This window comes from Lates calcarifer, linkage group LG6 (genome assembly GCF_001640805.2).
Source record: "Lates calcarifer isolate ASB-BC8 linkage group LG6, TLL_Latcal_v3, whole genome shotgun sequence".
Taxonomy (NCBI): Eukaryota; Metazoa; Chordata; class Actinopteri; family Centropomidae; genus Lates; species Lates calcarifer.
The window spans coordinates 23,211,084-23,227,676 of record NC_066838.1 but is presented as its reverse complement, the minus strand read 5'-3'; the positions used below and the strand labels follow the sequence as shown (position 1 = coordinate 23,227,676).

At 41.3% G+C, this 16,593-nt stretch overlaps 1 protein-coding gene across 2 annotated transcripts in view; it reads right to left on the bottom strand.

Moving 5' to 3' along the window:
• Nucleotides 1-16,593, bottom strand: part of LOC108890208 (arf-GAP with coiled-coil, ANK repeat and PH domain-containing protein 3) — a 66,990-nt gene that overhangs the window by 27,159 nt on the left and 23,238 nt on the right. For both annotated transcript variants that reach the window (XM_018687076.2, XM_018687146.2), the window contains exons 2-4: nt 11,264-11,321; nt 6,331-6,450; nt 5,536-5,589 (exon numbers count right to left, since the gene is read on the bottom strand). In XM_018687076.2, coding sequence (XP_018542592.1) covers nt 5,536-5,589; nt 6,331-6,450; nt 11,264-11,321 — 232 coding nt within the window. The remainder of the gene's footprint in view (nt 1-5,535; nt 5,590-6,330; nt 6,451-11,263; nt 11,322-16,593) is intronic.

Here is a 16,593-nt window from a genome sequence, read left to right as displayed (position 1 = left end):
GACAAGGTTAATAAGGGTACACACTCCCTTCCGATCAAAGTCTGCAAAGGTCCGATAATCTGATGGTTCTGAAGATGATCTTGTCAGATTGTCCTGTGGTGTGAGGTGTGTTCAGAGTGATTTTACCCTCCCTGATCTGCTCAGAAAACAACTGGGACCACTCCGATAAATATTAAAGATGTTCAATAAGGAGAGCCGAGCATGCACTCTGTGGATTATCATGTGAAACAGAATGATAGCCAATCAGGATACTGTCATTCGCCATGTTTGTGTCTATCGCATTTCTAAATAGTTAGTTAGTCGCTGTAATTACATTTGATTCAATAAATACTAAAGAAGAAAAATGAAGATTTTATAATTTTTTTTCCTTAGAGCTGACTTTAATGTTAGAATACTACATGATAATGCTAGCGTTATCATGGGGCTAATGTTGTAGCTACAGATATTCAGTTGTGTGTTTAGACAGTTACTGACTGTCAAAACATTTACTCTTGTTTTCGACAGAACAGCACAGGAATGTGATCAAACAAAGAAAACACTGTCACGCATGTTATAGGTAAGAAAAGAATATATGGCTCATCTTCTCTGACCTGATATCAGAGCTAAGGAATGAGACGGCTCCAACGCCGTCACAATGGACCACTGTCCTGAGTATCAGTTCACTAATTTCCCTCTCATTCCAGTGGCATGTTGGGACACAGACTGATCTAATGACATCAATCGAGCAATTACCCTCAGCCCAGACTGTGCACAAGAGTGAACACACAACTTCGTTTAAGCACCTCTGCTAAATCGGAGAGAAAATGTCATAGTGTGGCAAGACAAACTGTTGTTTTTAGATCTAATCCAGGAGGGTTGAGTGGTCAGACAGCTCTGCTTCATGTTCACAGTTACTGAAATAAAAAGTCTAATAGGTCTTCTGCTGTTGCAACTCAGCAGCTTTGCTGTCTGCAGTCAAATAGACTTCCATTGTTCTCTGTTGTTCAAAGTTGACGCGCAAATCACAATATTTCCCTAACCTAACAACAGGTGGGACTCTGGATGTGAAGCCTAGTCTCTAATGTGACAGTCAAGTGCTTTGGATGACCGCTGACCTAACAACATAATCTCATTCTCAGGTAAATCCCCAAAAATCTGAGTTTAACATCTGCTACTGCCGCAACATGAAGAGACAATTCACGGTGAAAAGTCTAATAAAGGTATGAGATGCTAATAATAATTTGGCTTCTTTCACAAGAACAGATTTGTGTCAACATTAGTACTTTCATAGTTTTCATTCAGCCATATAAGAGGCAGGTCTGTGTGTTGATCAATCGGTTTCATCTCCAGTCCTCTAGTAAAGCAAAGTTATTTTTTGTCAAATGAAACTGCTGAAACTCGGTTACTACTGGAAATTGTGACATCTTCCCTCACAGATGCAATCTTAAAATAGATTAATAATCAATGTACTACTCTGCTTTTTTACATCAAAACATACACTCAGCTGCAGTATATGTATATATATATATATGAGCAAAAGTCCATGTAATATTAAAATAACTTGGAATATATCACGTCTATTGCCCTTATTATTTATTTATCTATTATGTGATGAAAGTGTCCTTTCAGTAAATGGATGTCTGAGCAACTGGAGATCAAAACTGCTGTTTACATTCATATTGTTAAAGGGCTTCAGGGCTAATCTTACCATTATAAGAGGGTCGGTGCTGCATAGCACAGCTAGTGAATGACCAGCTGTCAATATGACATATATTAAGGAACAAAATATGGGAGTGTTTAAGTATCAGTTTCTTAGTCAGGCGACTGCATCCAACACATTTCCATATATTTTTACTTTCTAAACAAACGATGCAGTCTGTAAGGAATGATAAGGATTGCATATGCAGACCAAAAAAAAAAAAAAAGCGCCTTCCTACTGTGTCTTGCTTTGTTTTCCAGTTTCCAAATATAACTGAGACACTGGTGCTGGCATCCCACATGAGGATACACTCACTCCCTCAGTATGTAGAGGATACATGTTCTATTCAAGGCATTAAAATCCAGAAAATCATACTGCACGTAACTGAAAATGCATCTGAAAATCATACGTAATTATAGCCTAAATTCTTCCACTCGTGCATGTTTTCTCCCCGTCTACCTACTGTAAATCCCAGCAGCCCCTGTGTTTAATCCTTTACTGTTTTCAATGCATTAAGACTTGGCAGCTCAGATGTTAAGTCTCTTTGCATCTCTGTGTCAGTCTCCCCTCATTTCTAATGGATGCTCAGAGAGTCAAACATAAGTCAATAATTTATTGAGTATTCATATGGAGTTTCATGCTTGAGTTAAAAAGAGACTGTTAAAATGTTGGCCTGATTCTGATGCTGCCCATCTGAAAGAAAACTCAATTGTGAAATCTTTTGAACGGGAAAAAGGGACGCAACAGTCTCTGAGCTCAAGACGAGAAGGAGCTACACTTGGCTTGTGTTTGACATTCGTACAAACAGAGCCTGTTTGTTCTGTTGTGTGGTATTGGGACTGGCAAGAAAGCCAAGCTATCAGGAAATGGAGGGAAGCAAGGGCCAAGACTCTTTTATACTTTTCTTGGCTCGGTGTGTTTAAGCTTGTCTCAGCTCAGACATATGTGCTGTTTGTGTTTATTTTATGGGCTTTAAAGGCATCTGAGCATGCGTTTCGACAAGGCCGGTTGGCACTCAGCGGCCCCCATTTGTACGGTGCTATTAAATATTCTTGAGTGTCTGCTGCGTAGCGGATAAGCGCAGCGGCAGCTGCACACGGCAAAGCATGCACACAGAGGGACATCCGTCACAAGTAGCAGATATAACCATCATCATTTCTTATTCATTGGAGTCCCTCAGCTACAGGGGGAGCTACACAGTGAAATGCACATGATGTCTTTCCTGATTAAAAGACGAACATGTATAAGATGTCAAGAGAAAATGTTACAGCTTCAGCAAATAAAATCAGCAGATCACAAGACTTTCCTCGCTGCGTTCAGGCCACGCCGTTGCAAATATTATCATCTCGGGGGGAATCCCTCGTATCGCTTCAGTCTCCCACTACTCTTACATCCACCGCCCGTTCTCCTCTGCTCTGCTTTTACATCAAAGCAACAAAGAAAACCTTTGAGAGCCAATCATATTAATGTCCAGTCAGACTCAGACTCAGGCTCTAATGGACTGGAGGGAGGGAGAGGGGAAACAGGAGGCTGAAAACCCAGCTGAGCTTACGATGGAGGAGGCCAGCTGGTCCCAGGCCAAACCACGCTCTGTTGTGGTCTCTTAGTGTGACACACTGAACCAGACGAACATGGGGGAATCTGTTAGTGTGACACTGATGGACTGATGGAGCTCTGAAGTCTGATTTTGACTGGAGCTGTAAAAAAACATCAACAATACAAGCTAGAAAAGCAGCTTTTTTTATTTGCAGAACTGCCCCCGCAAAGAAGGTTATGTTGTTCATTTGTCAGCAGGATTATGCAAAAAGTACTGAACCAATTTGCACCAAACTTGGTGGAGGGATGGGGAATGGGCCAGGGAAGAAGCTCTGGGTTAAAGAATTGCTTAGCAAAGTCTCTTTTTTCCTTTCCTACTGTTTCATACATGTGCAATAAGTTTATCTTCTTAATATGTTATTTATCTTTTTTTCTTCTGTGTTTGTAAACTTTGGGTGGGTGGGTGAAGGGAATAAATCTTATTGTTTCTAAATGTAAAGTACATAAAAAAAGATCCCTGCACTATATTAGTAGCTCCCAGCAATTTTAACTGAGTAATGTTTCGATCTACTACAATGCCAATCGAAACGTTCAATTAAAATAGCTGGGAGCTACTAGCACAGTGTGCAGATCTTTTATACTGAGACATGTCTAATATTTACCTCTTATGGGATCCTTTAGGGTGCTACCAAGGAACACATTTTTAATACTTCAATTTATACAATTTATATAATTTATTAAATGTATAACATGTGAACTGGTGAGATTTAGAGGTGTTGCCAGGTTTTTGTTACCTTCGAATAGAGCCAGATTAGCTGTTTCTCCCTGTTTCTGGTCTTTATTGTCAGCTCCTGAATATAGCCTCATATCTCGTGGATGCTACGAAAAGTGGCAGCAATCTGCTCCGGTGTCAAAGGTTAATTGTTGCCTAACGAACTTATATCCTTTCTGCCTTGTTCTTCACAATCCTGCCTGTCTGTTATCATGTCTTCTTATCTGTCTTCTTCCTTTTCATTGCTGTGTTTTCTGCCTTTACTCATCACTACACTGGCTGATCCCAGACAACAGCACACTGTTGAATGGCCTCATGCTATCGACAGTCACGCACATCCATACTGTACACGCGCCCGGCCATATGTAACACACTGTGTGACATGTCAAGGTTATACAGGGTCACTTCTGTCTAACGGCTAAAGCCTGAGCCATTAACCCTCCATTTGTAATGCTTAACTCCCAGTACCGATAGACTGGGAGTGAATGGGTTGGAGGGAGAGTCTGATTTGCGATGACACATCTTTGTTGCAGCCTCAGAAAGGAATGTGATCCCCACACACACACTCACACAAACACTGCACTTTACGGCACTGTCAGGCACGCAACGGGTTCAAGCTAATGGACTTCAAAGGGCCATGGAGGGACAGGATGGGGGCAGGGGGTCAGGAGCCTTGAAGGCGGGGAGGGGAAACCACACAGCAGTGAAGTGCAAGCTCTGTTTGAGGTCAGGGGAAAGATGTGGCTAATGAAAATACAGTAACAAAACAGGGGAGGCGGAAAATATGGCAGATAACTGCTTTTAAAAACTTCACTGTGCCACGTTCTGATCCTTTATAAAGAGGTCATAACATGTAAATAATGGCTTTATTAATGGCTAATGGGTCACATTATTTAATCATTATAAATCATATCAACATTTTGTCAATAATTTATATAAAATTTATATTTATATTGCTACAAACAGCTGTAGTGTTTCTGTGTTCTCAGCCAACAAAAGCTGATTAGACAGGTCTGGAAATAAATTGATAGGGAATTCAGATTAAGTGTTTATTAATGTAGCTTTCAACAACCTATAACTCTGACTGTGCGCCTCCATAACAGGATGCTGGTACATAAAGAGATTATATGAATATCAATAAAACATAACGTGATAATAACTCTATAAAGTATGACTTAGTTGGAGAAGTAATAATTGTTGAAAACACTTAAAATGTCCTTAATATATCTGCCTTTAACTTCATTATAATACGTTGTGTTATCACACATTTATATACAACTTCTAGATAACAAATTGGGGAGAGGACTGGACAGGACTGACAGGTGCACAGCGACAGACAGACAGATTTAATGATGTGTGAAAGACAAAATCCATGTGGAATCAGCTCAGCCTGATGCTCTGTGTCGCACTTTACAGGACCCTGGTGAGGCCTTAAATGCCACTTTCTGTCAGCATTTCAAGACAGGGTGAAGTCATTGTGCTGGTGTGTCTTTGTCTTTACTGTATGTGGAACATGTGGGGACAGTCTGTGGAGCGCAGGCTGACTCACCATGTGGTAGTTGATGATCTCCTGGAGGCTCTCCCCGCACTTTTCCAGGCAGTCCTGCAAAGAAAACAGCACAAAAACATTCTTTAACTACATAATGTATAAAGAAATATTCTCATAACTGCAGCTGTAATTTGCATTTGAGAATAACAGAGGCAAATAAAAAGCTGTCACAAACGAAAACCAAAATTTATTTGAATTCTAAATGGAAGAAAATGAAAAGATCCACAATGCTAAAATTAAGTCGCAGCTGGTTAATGTCACTGAGGTGTACTTTTGAGCTCTGGAGGATTTTTTCCCTTGAACCTTGTACGGGAAAAAGGAACTGTAATTGCAGGGCTGATTCAGATCTTTTTTTACAATGGAAACTACAAATATGAACAAGACTTTAATAAGAAACTCACAATTAGTCATGCAACTGAAGCCAAGAAGGCTTTTAATAGTACTTAATGTCAGCAGCAATGAAAATAGTCCAAGACGCTGGTGCTGTGAGCCGAGCCAGAAGTAAGTTTCCAGACCCGATCTGATCCTTGCTTACTAATCTGTTAGTAATCAGGTTTACTCACACGCACAAAAACGCACACATGTACAATACAATACAGAGCTGCGAGGCTATAACACCCAAAGAGGAGGAAAGTCCCCCATCCCTGGAGACATTTATGGAAACAATCTCCTCTGCTAAATGACAGAAAAATATGACAAATAAAGACAATAAAGCCACAATAGAGACGATAATGGATCAAACAGAGGCGAGACGAAATGACTTGGACGCGTTTCCGCCTCATCAGAAAAACTCACCGAGATCATCTCATCCTTCTTGCACTGCTGAGACAGATCCCGGATCCCGTTGACAAAGAGTTTGTTGGCGCTCACGTACGCCTTCCCCGCTTCAATCATCCCACTGCATAGCTTCACCAGCTGTGGAGAGAAGAGACACATTTAGAGGGGATAAATGAAGGTGTCACACCGTACTGTGCATTTTTGGGGCTGTCACTACGCATTAGCAGGGCTGTAGCTACCACTAATAACAATGTCAGTCACTCCCGGAGCACATGTGCGAGCAGCTGAGTGCACAATTTGACTTTTGTGTGAGAACGAAAAGACAATTTTTGTTAATTTGATTGATGGAAACATGCTGACACCAACATATATAAAGTATATCTGGGAACCAATGTCAAGATCCTGTCCAGTTTAAAAAAAGTTTCCTCGTGTCACAAAATGAGAGGAGGGGAAACTGTTTTTTGCACTTTAAAATGAATGCCTTGTTCATTGTTTTTTAAAAAATATCACAATAACTATCGTATCGTGGACTTGTTACTGACAAATTATTGTATCATGAGATTTTAATATTGTTAAATCTGTAGTAAGTTACAGTAAATCATATCAATGTGTGTTTCCTGCCTGTGTGTTAAGATCTAATGAGTTTTGACTTAAATTCTCCTCGGCCTGTGGAGGCTTGTGGCTTTCTCTTTTGGCTTTGTCCTGAAAAATGTCTGTGTCTATTACAGCCCACATCCTGTAATTTCCCTGATGATTAACATTAGGTAAATGAGTTAAATGGGTTAAACTGAGCACAGTGAGTATTTAATTCCCTACCTCCACCTATGATATTAATCCTGTCCAAATCGGACTTTAGACTTAAATTTCAAGCAGAGTAAAGTTGAAACAGCTTTAGAGATTTATGTAGGGAGATAACATTTACAGAATAGACAGATGAAGATATATGTCAATTACACCAAGGCTCAGTGAACTATCTGCTCCACCAGAGGCTCCATGTGACTACTGTAACACTGAGGTACAATCACTGCTTTAGGGCGGCAGCGTTTATGGCTCAACATCACATGCTCAGCCACAATACTCAAACTTTTGTTTCCACATCAAAATCTCCACATTTCTCCACGCTTTTAATCACGCATGGACATAGACACATGTCACACAGATGCATGTTTGTTTTCTAGTTATCACCTGCGCTAACATACGATAGTTGGGAGCGTTGTCAGGTGGGGTTCATATGTTAACCCCTGACGACAGCATCCTCCAGGGCTGGAGAATTGACGCCAGACGCTGATAAGTCAGCATGTATGTTTTGTGTATGATTTGTGTCTCGACCACATACTGTGACGTATCAAAGTGAACACACCACATTTTCTCTGTGGCTGTCAGCAGAATCCGTGACATCTGCCACAAAGTCTGCTTTGTTTAGCTTCTGCTTTCATGAGAGGAAAATTAATTTCTCCTAATTTTTTTTCACCCTGTGTTCTGTGGCCAGGCTTTCTATTTTTCTGCAAAGTCCCACTTCCTCCCATCTGCTAACCAGACATGAGACTAAGCCACTCTGCCCTTAAGTCTGAAGGACGTGTTGGACATTCTGGGGAAATACGCTTCTTAGCTTTTTTTACTGAGTAGATGAGAAGACTGATATGAAATTAGTTAAAGCAACGTTATGTAACTTTTCCCGAGGAGCAGCAACAGCGGCCTCTGCAGCCACAAGTGGTGATTGCAGGACACAAAATCAAAATCGTGTCAACTCACGTCAAAGTCAGTATTCAGCTAAAACGATTGACCAAAAACATCTCAATCCACAGCAGCTGTCTGCTAAAACAAAGATGCTAGAAGCTACTTTTAAACTGACGGAGGTGGACTGATGTGAATATGTTCAACCAACGTCACGATCCACATCTTCTCCACATGCTGCAGTGTTGTGTGACATAGTGCTGTAACTTATCACACTACTACTGGCATTCAGAAGATGCATGAAAATGATTTTGAAGCTGTTATTTTATTTTAAGGTAAAATAGTTTAAATATGAGACACAGTTAGCACAGCTAGCATTGGGATTGGAAATGGGGGGAAATTACTGTCTTAATTAAAAAAAAAAAACCTACACCTCTCCTCTAAAGCTCGCCGGTTACCATGTTTTATCTTGTTTGTTCAATTTGTATCCAAAGCAAAATGTAATAACTACAAGTTGTGGTTTTATGAGGAGTGAGAGCAACCTCCTAAACCTATAGCTGAAGCTAATAAAACAGAGCAATGTAGCATTACACATAAATAATGAGTTTAAAGTGGTGAAGAACAGAGCGCTGGAAATCTAGATCAATCAGTTGAAATGTGGCTCTAAACAGTTTTTTCTTACCCCCCTTTTCATGATCTAATTTTAAACTGTGCAACTGGATTAGATTAGAATCATTCATGCAGAGCGCAGAAAAGAGTATGAAGTGATCCCAGAACTGCAGATGTTATCAAATTTAGATGCTTGTGAGTAAGTGAGTAAAAGTGAAACTTGTTCAACTGCTCTCTCTCTCCAGTGTTTTAAAGACACAGCCTCCACCACCTTTAGCGGAGGTTCCCAACACTGATGGCAGTAAAAGGAGGACTGACTAACCCTTGCTCTCACTGACACATACCGTGATTCAGAGTCAAAAGGAGCAGATGGACATGAGCATTATGGGAAAAGCATCTGGCTGCTTCGTTACAGGGAAACTGGATGCTTTAAAAGCCAGAGTGATCCCATCTTACACCGCTGCCACGTCACGTTTTAACAGACCTGAGCTGAGCTGCTCAACAAGACTGAGCGACATTACACTGCCCATTATGTTATGTAGAGTGCTGGCTAGCAATGTTAGCTGTGCAGGATTAGGCAGTGTGGAGTAATATAACGTTGTGAGCAGCTGAGTATAATGGGCAATGTGTGTCGAATGTCTGTTGCAACAAGATATACTGTGACAGAAAGAGGAGAACCACATTCCAACATCCCTTCTTAGAGTTATTTATTGGGTATTACTGTCTAATAGGACAAAGATCAGGGTGTGAAATATATGTGGGAATTACATAAATATTAAAGATGTTTTTTTTATTTTGTTTAATATTTTTAATGAGTTAGATTCACTTGTGTTTCTGCCTGAGCAGACGAACTCATCAGCACAGACGTACACTCTCCACAGCAGCTGGCACAGCATGGATACCTTCATTAATTATGTAAATGTTGCCTCAAAGCACCAAGATGGTAGCTGACCTTTCTGTTTACACTGGTGACCTGTTACAGTAGATTCATACAGTGATTATTTGACTTTCTTGTTTGCATATTAAAATGAGGACTGTAGAAGATATTTCTGTTTACATACAGAACTTTTAGCCCTTAAATGAGGCTTTAAATTTGTATTTGCTCCTCACCTTCAACATCTCAACATGCAAATAATCATTAAAGTACAGATAAATAGAGAATAATTCTAGGTTATTTGATGTTATTTTTGTGAGCTTTTTGTGTTAATCTGAGGTTCTTTAACATGGTATTTATGGGTCAAAGACTCTTGAGAACCTTTGTACTTCACACACTGCCAAATACAAGGGGTCTGTTATTGAATGCTGATGTTAATAGTTGATAAAAACATCTCTTTACAGAATATAAAGGCATCCAAACAAAACAAAATCTGTTTCTGAATTTAATATCTAAAAGCACAACTTCATTTCTTTATTATTTGCATGTTGCATTGTTACACAAAACTACAGTGGCTTGTAAACCATCATGTAAATGACGCTGCTCTTAAAACTTTCAGGTGTGTCACACCTTTAACACTGATGTAACTGATGCCTTCAGGTACACACGCTTTAAAACCAGACTGGCACAGAGCTGCAGCCAATGGCTCCATATAAATTCAGCAACAGAGAGGAGATGGAGCAGATGCCACTTGGACTGAGCTCAACTCACGGCTTGTTGAGCAAGAAAACAAGCATGAACCAACAGTGTGGGCTGGCCCTGCTGAATATAAATAGAGAGGCTGTTGCACGGTCTTTGCCAAAATGTTACACAAAGAGGAATTTTAATGTTGACTTGAATGACGTTATCCTACCTGATTTTTTCTGGCACAATTTAGTGGCAAGTAAGTAATTTTATTTACAGCATACAGCACTTTTCAAGCTTGTGTTTTACACGAAGCACAAGCAAAATAAAACGTATGAAGATGCCACAGATAAAGATGAATATGTGATTAAAAACATGCACAAATCGGGTTTCTCTGATACTTTGCTTTCCAGTGTTCTGGATCAACAACATGTAATGCTCAACCAGCAGCATTTTCACTTCTCCAGCCAGTGAAAACTGGTGTAATATCTACTGCTTCGTCTGCATTTTAGTGGTTTTCACTGTGTTTACTTCGATGCAACATGTGGTATACACACAAGGAGCTCTGACATCAGGTTTGATCCCAATGTAGTGCTAGTCTCAACAGAATTTTCAAATTATTAGCAAAAGAGGATATGACCTTCAATTGACTATCATTATCTGATAATGAGGAGCAGGGTTTTTCAGTCAGGTGCCATTAAATTACTGCATTAGAGGAGGGCGTTAATGAGATGATGCAATTAAAAGAGCATCAGTCAAACCTCAAACAGCAGGAAACCATTACGAAAACATGAGTAAAAAGACTTTTATGTTTGTGTCGTATTCATTTGAAGGTTACAGTGTCTTCATCACTCCACATGGATCTGATATTTTCATCTGCTTCTATTTTTCGTCTCTTCAGTGGAAAGCTTCACATACATGATTTTGTTTTCATCGATACACAAACTCTTTCACCTCAGCCAAATGTTCTTTGATGTAGACTTTTTTGAATTTATTTCAAGTTTTTTAATGTGGAAATTCTAAATATGAATAAAAACAGGTGGATACAATTTGCCAATCATTTCCTGTCCTGTTATTTAGTGCCCATTTTCTCCTAAACAAATTTCTTACCTTGTCTAGTTTTGCCTCGATCTCCACAACCTCCGTCTCCACCTCATCGATATTTGCCCTGAAAAACAAAAGCAAGAGAAGCTGTCAGTTGGTGCGTGGAAATTTGTTACTGTATAACTGTAAAGAAATTCCATTAAGGTCATTCATCTCATTGAAAAACAGCCGTTCCACAATCTGCTTGTGATTTCCCACGTTCACAGAAAGTATGAGGACACTCCATAAATCTGTGAAAGACAGATGGGGGGGGGGGGCCTTTTTGCGAAAGCCAAAGCCAGAGACGTGTTCGCGCAGCAACAGGCACATGAGAGTTTGGGTTGTACTTTTAAATGAGCGGGACGCCGTCTTGGTGAGCGGTTGAGCTCGGTCTGTCAACGCAAAGCGACGAACACGGCCTCCACACAGCGAGGGGGTGAGGTCGCCTGGCTCATCCCGCAACCCCCGAATTCACCGACTCGCTTGTCAACACCACCGCCACTGATATCACACCCAAATGCATCTGGAGCCAGACCCACAGGGAGAGGTGGAATTTACACCCAGAGCCTCACAGCTGGATGATGTAACTCCCAAAAAAAATCCCACTCAGTAACTTCTCCACAGCTGATGTCGGACAATATTTGCAACTTGCCAAACACTCAAATTAACAACATGCCCCCATTACATTATTAGAAAATGTAATCTGGTCGCAATTACATTTCTTACAAAACCTGTTTGCTGTTGCAGTTTTGTTGTATATACATGTGATATCTAGGAGACAGGGCTGGAGGAGGAGGAGGTTTCCAAAGCCATCCGACTTCTGAAGAGGTAATCTGGCAGCTTTCTCGGACACACACTTAAAGCTCGCTCTCCATTTGATATCAAGGAGATAGAATCACAGCTCTACACAGGCAGGAGCTCTGTGATGAGAGTATCTGTGGCACATAACGGCCATGCCTGGCAGGATATAAAACTTGGATTTCTGTCTCATCTCTTCCTCCCTGGCCTTGGGTGGATTAGCCTGCTTGGCCGGGCTGCAGAGAGAGAGAGAGAGAAAGCTCAGGGGGGACGAAGGATGGCACGTGCTCGCTCGCTCCTCTCCACCCCCACAGCTTTTACTCCCACCATCTCCTTTTTCTACGGAAGTGAGGGAGCGGAGGGGGGGAAAGAAAAATACTCCAGGGAGGAAATATCTGTCAAAAGCTCGGACTCACGCAGAATGGAAACATACATTATCTAAATAATCAATACCATATTATTCCACGTGTGGACGTGTGTTATTGTGACCTCAGCTGATCTCCTACCGAGCAGCCTTCAGCCAACCACACCCAGGGATAATCTTGCAGTGAGCAAAGCTGTTTTCATTGCTGATGTCATTTTTGAAACTGCCCTTTTTTTTATGTGATAATGCAGAGCTTAGCGGGTTCTCGTTTTTCAGCAGGAGCCAGACACATCTTGAAACATTATTCAGATATTTTGTCGTCTACAGATATCCAATGCAGTTCATAAATTATCCATTCTAACACAAACACAGGCGCTCTGCTGCACCTTTGATATGGACTGACATGATTAAAGTTCTTCTCTTCTTATTGTAAAACTTAATATTTAATTACGTTTCCTTGGCCATAAGATCTTTATTGAATGGATCCATTAAAAAAATAAACCACATTACTGCAAGCCATTTTCCAAACTGTTCCTGGACAACCTGTTGGTTATTCAGTCTGGATATAAAGGCTCATAACCTAAAAAGTGTTGAAAACATTAACCCCAAGAAAAACAGCTTCATTTTAGGACTGGGAGTAATATTTTTATTATCGACTGAGCAGCAGATAGACAAAACAAATGAATTGTTTAGTCAATAAATGTTCAAGATGTCCGTCACAACTTCCCAAAAATCTGGGTGACATATGTCTTGTTTGGTCCAACCAACAGTCCAAAACCTAAAGATATTCAGTTTGTAATGATGTTAAACAGAGAGAGGCAGAAATCCTCACGCTGGGAAAAACAAGAGACAGAGAAATGACTGAAACTATGAATCGAGAATGAAAATATTTACAGATTATTTTTCTGTTCTGTTCAATTTTCTGTTCTGCTTCATGTTCAAGATCACGATTATCATGTTTATTAAAAAAGATGTCTCAGGCTTTACAGATGGGAAACTATATATATATTAAGTTGCTTAAGATGTCGGTCAGTGCCTTGTGGTGACGGCTGGGGATGGCCCTGGATCTCCTGCACACCACTGCTCCAAATGGAAACTGAACCAGAGTGGATCAACATGGTGACAGCCCAGCCAGATGATCCAGATGTGCAGACTCTGGCTCTTGGGACAGCTGCTCCCACTGAACCCAAACCCCCCAGGGCTGTAACCCCCCACTGCCCCATCTCGCCGCACATGCCTCCCATAATGGATGCACACAGTGCCCCCGGGCCCGTAGCCACGGCAACCATCTCCTAAGTGGGCCGCAGAGGTCCCACGATGCGCTTGTGAGTTGACCCTTATTCACACCACAGGGAGCGGAGGAGCTAAGTAGATAATAACATGACTCACAACAAGGCTACTGTGACAAGAGACGACCATCGCTGCACCATTAAAACCTCGTCAGGAGACTATTAAACAGCAGTAAATCTGCTCATGATTCACACCTCAACTTCACCGACGTCGCTAATTGACTCGTGAGTCGATGGTTGCTCTGTTCAGCTGACTACAACAAAGCAGCAACAACACAGTAAGTTTAGAATAATACGTTTCTCTAAGGAGACTGAGGTTATACACGCCTGTTAGTGTGCAGGATTAGTCTGGGATCATTTATCTGACGTGGAACAGTGCAGTTAAGCAGCGGTGTAAAAACATAATAAACACAGAGATTGTGCTGAGCAAGCTGCAGCGCCGGTGGTTTCTGGCTGCTGACGGGGCGTCCAGAGGAGCGGCTGAGGTGCCGTTTACTGGCCCCCAAAAAAGTTGCAGAACAACTCTGTTTCTCCTTAATCCATGAGCTGACTCACCATCCTAACTAGTTTCACATGATGCCTTGAAGTCTTCTGAAATGTTGTAATATAAAATAACATTTTGCAAAAGCTGGCACTGTTTTGACTTTCAGATGTTCTACTGTTTGTTCCAGAAAGGAGTGGTAGAAAATTTTTGACCAATGGAAACAACACAGCATTAAGAACTTGTTAGCAAACAGCTGCTTATTTACACATCCAGGAGCTATGTAGCAACAACATATCATTTGGTGTTGTGTTTGATGAATATGAGTCCAACATTCACTCTCCTTTTAGCTGCTCCAGTGTTCACCAGCTTGTCTCTTAACTGTCTGTTTACTGTTTGTTTACAATTAGTGGATATAAGTTTTTTTTCCTTTAGTTTAGTCCTGTTGTCCTGTGAAACCTTTATATAAAAATGTTAAATGTTAAAAAATACTTAATTACAGGTTAAAGTCCAGCATTAAAAACAACAAGTTTAACAAAGTAAAGGTACATATTATCGCAAAATGTGCCTAAAGCATCAAACGTAGCAGTGCTTATAGAAAAATGAGCCCTGTGAGTTTTATACCATTACATAATAATCACTGAGCAATAATGCTTAGATATAATTAACATTTTTGCATTGTGCATGCAAAACATCAGTGATTTGCTTGATTGATATTGACTGAATGAGCAGAAAACGCCTTCTTCTTCCACAGGAAAATGAAAAATAAGCCAGGACATTATCTTACTTTCTATGAAAAATCCTAATAAGTAAACAGTAACTAAGTAAGTGTCAAATAAATGCTGTGGTGCAAAAAAGTAAATACAGAGTAGAGGTATAAAGTAGCATGAAATAGAAATACTCAACTACCTCAGCTTTGTACATTGTGGTGCAAAAATGAGTAACTGTGCTTTACTTTCCACTGCAGCCAGTAAATGTGTCTTGGCTGCTGCATATGAACCGGATGGCTGAAGACGATGCAGCTGGGCTCAGATGCCCCAGAGGGTTATGTTTTCAGAGGAGAACTGGTGGTCTGGACGGAGAACGAGCAGGTGGGATGCTGAGGAGGAAGCCAGCGTCGTGTCCAGGTAGTGACCCCTAAAATACATCCAAACCCAAAAGGGGTCCACCAGCTGGGGCACGGTAACTAAACCTACAGACAGCGGCCCGGCTGGGGAGAGAGCGAATCAGCCACTGAGTGATGCAGCGGAGTCAGTGCGCTCTGGTCTCTGTGCCAGCATACAAATGAGAACAGCTGTGGAGCAGAACGAGACGCTAGCTTCAAGTGATCCTCAGTAATCAGCACACTGTTTGATACCAATCTGCTGTTTGCTCCTTCCTACACTCTTCAATCTTTTTCAAATCTCATCTTAATTCAAAACCTACCACAAAAAGGCTTCATCAGTGTGAAGACTTTGGGAGGCTATAGAGGAGGGGGTGAGGGGAGGAGGGGAGGTAAGAACGGTTGGAGACAGGGCGGCCCAGTCTGTCTGAGGGCCCCATTGTGACAAAGCAGCTTCCTGTCTGGAGAAAAGGCGGCATTTTGTCATAATATTGATTGCTTTAGTGTCCTAATTGAGGCCGGTCTACAGGGTTGAGGGCCGGGGGGGGGGGTGGATCCCCGAGCATATTCCCTTCAGCTTCGCTGAGCAGCAGCTCGGGTTATTCTTAGCTGTCCCCCACCCTCCTCCTCCTCCTCCTCCTCTTCTAGACCACTACATGAACTAATGCAGGGTCAAGGAGGCACCCCTGGCTATGCTATGCCAAGCACTTAAAAAATAAACCCAGTGCATTTTCGGAGCACAGAAATATCTTACCTCCTCACACACTTGAATTTGCTACTACTAAACCTCTTTTCCTGAACAGCAAACGTCTGCTGTAACATAAACTACAGCTGTTAGCATGTCCAGCTCACTAGCTTGCTGCCCTACAGTAGGAACCCTACCACTACCTTGGTTCGTGGGGCATCCAGGATTCAGATTACCCTCCCTGAATGCTGGATGCTATCAGAGGTTAGCAGTTTAGCTGCTCTAAACCTACTTTGAGGACGTTTAAACCCCCGCAATCTCAGCCAATTCATCCTACAAAGCCTTTTCTCATCTCATGATAAAAGTGAAAACATATGACATGTAAATTAGGCTAGCAAACAGGATTATCAATATCACACTTACGGGACTAGCTAGCTTTTTAACAACAGTTCTGTCTCTGTGTTTGCTTTTTTCTTGGGATGTTTAGCTTTAGCCTCAGACTTTAAGCACAATATCACGTCATATCACAACCTCCAGTTGTTACAGCTGGTTCAAGTTGAAAGCCAAGTCCTGATCACCTTCCACGATCACTTCACCCAATGTGCATTTCTCAAAGTTGGGAACCTGTGTCCACATTT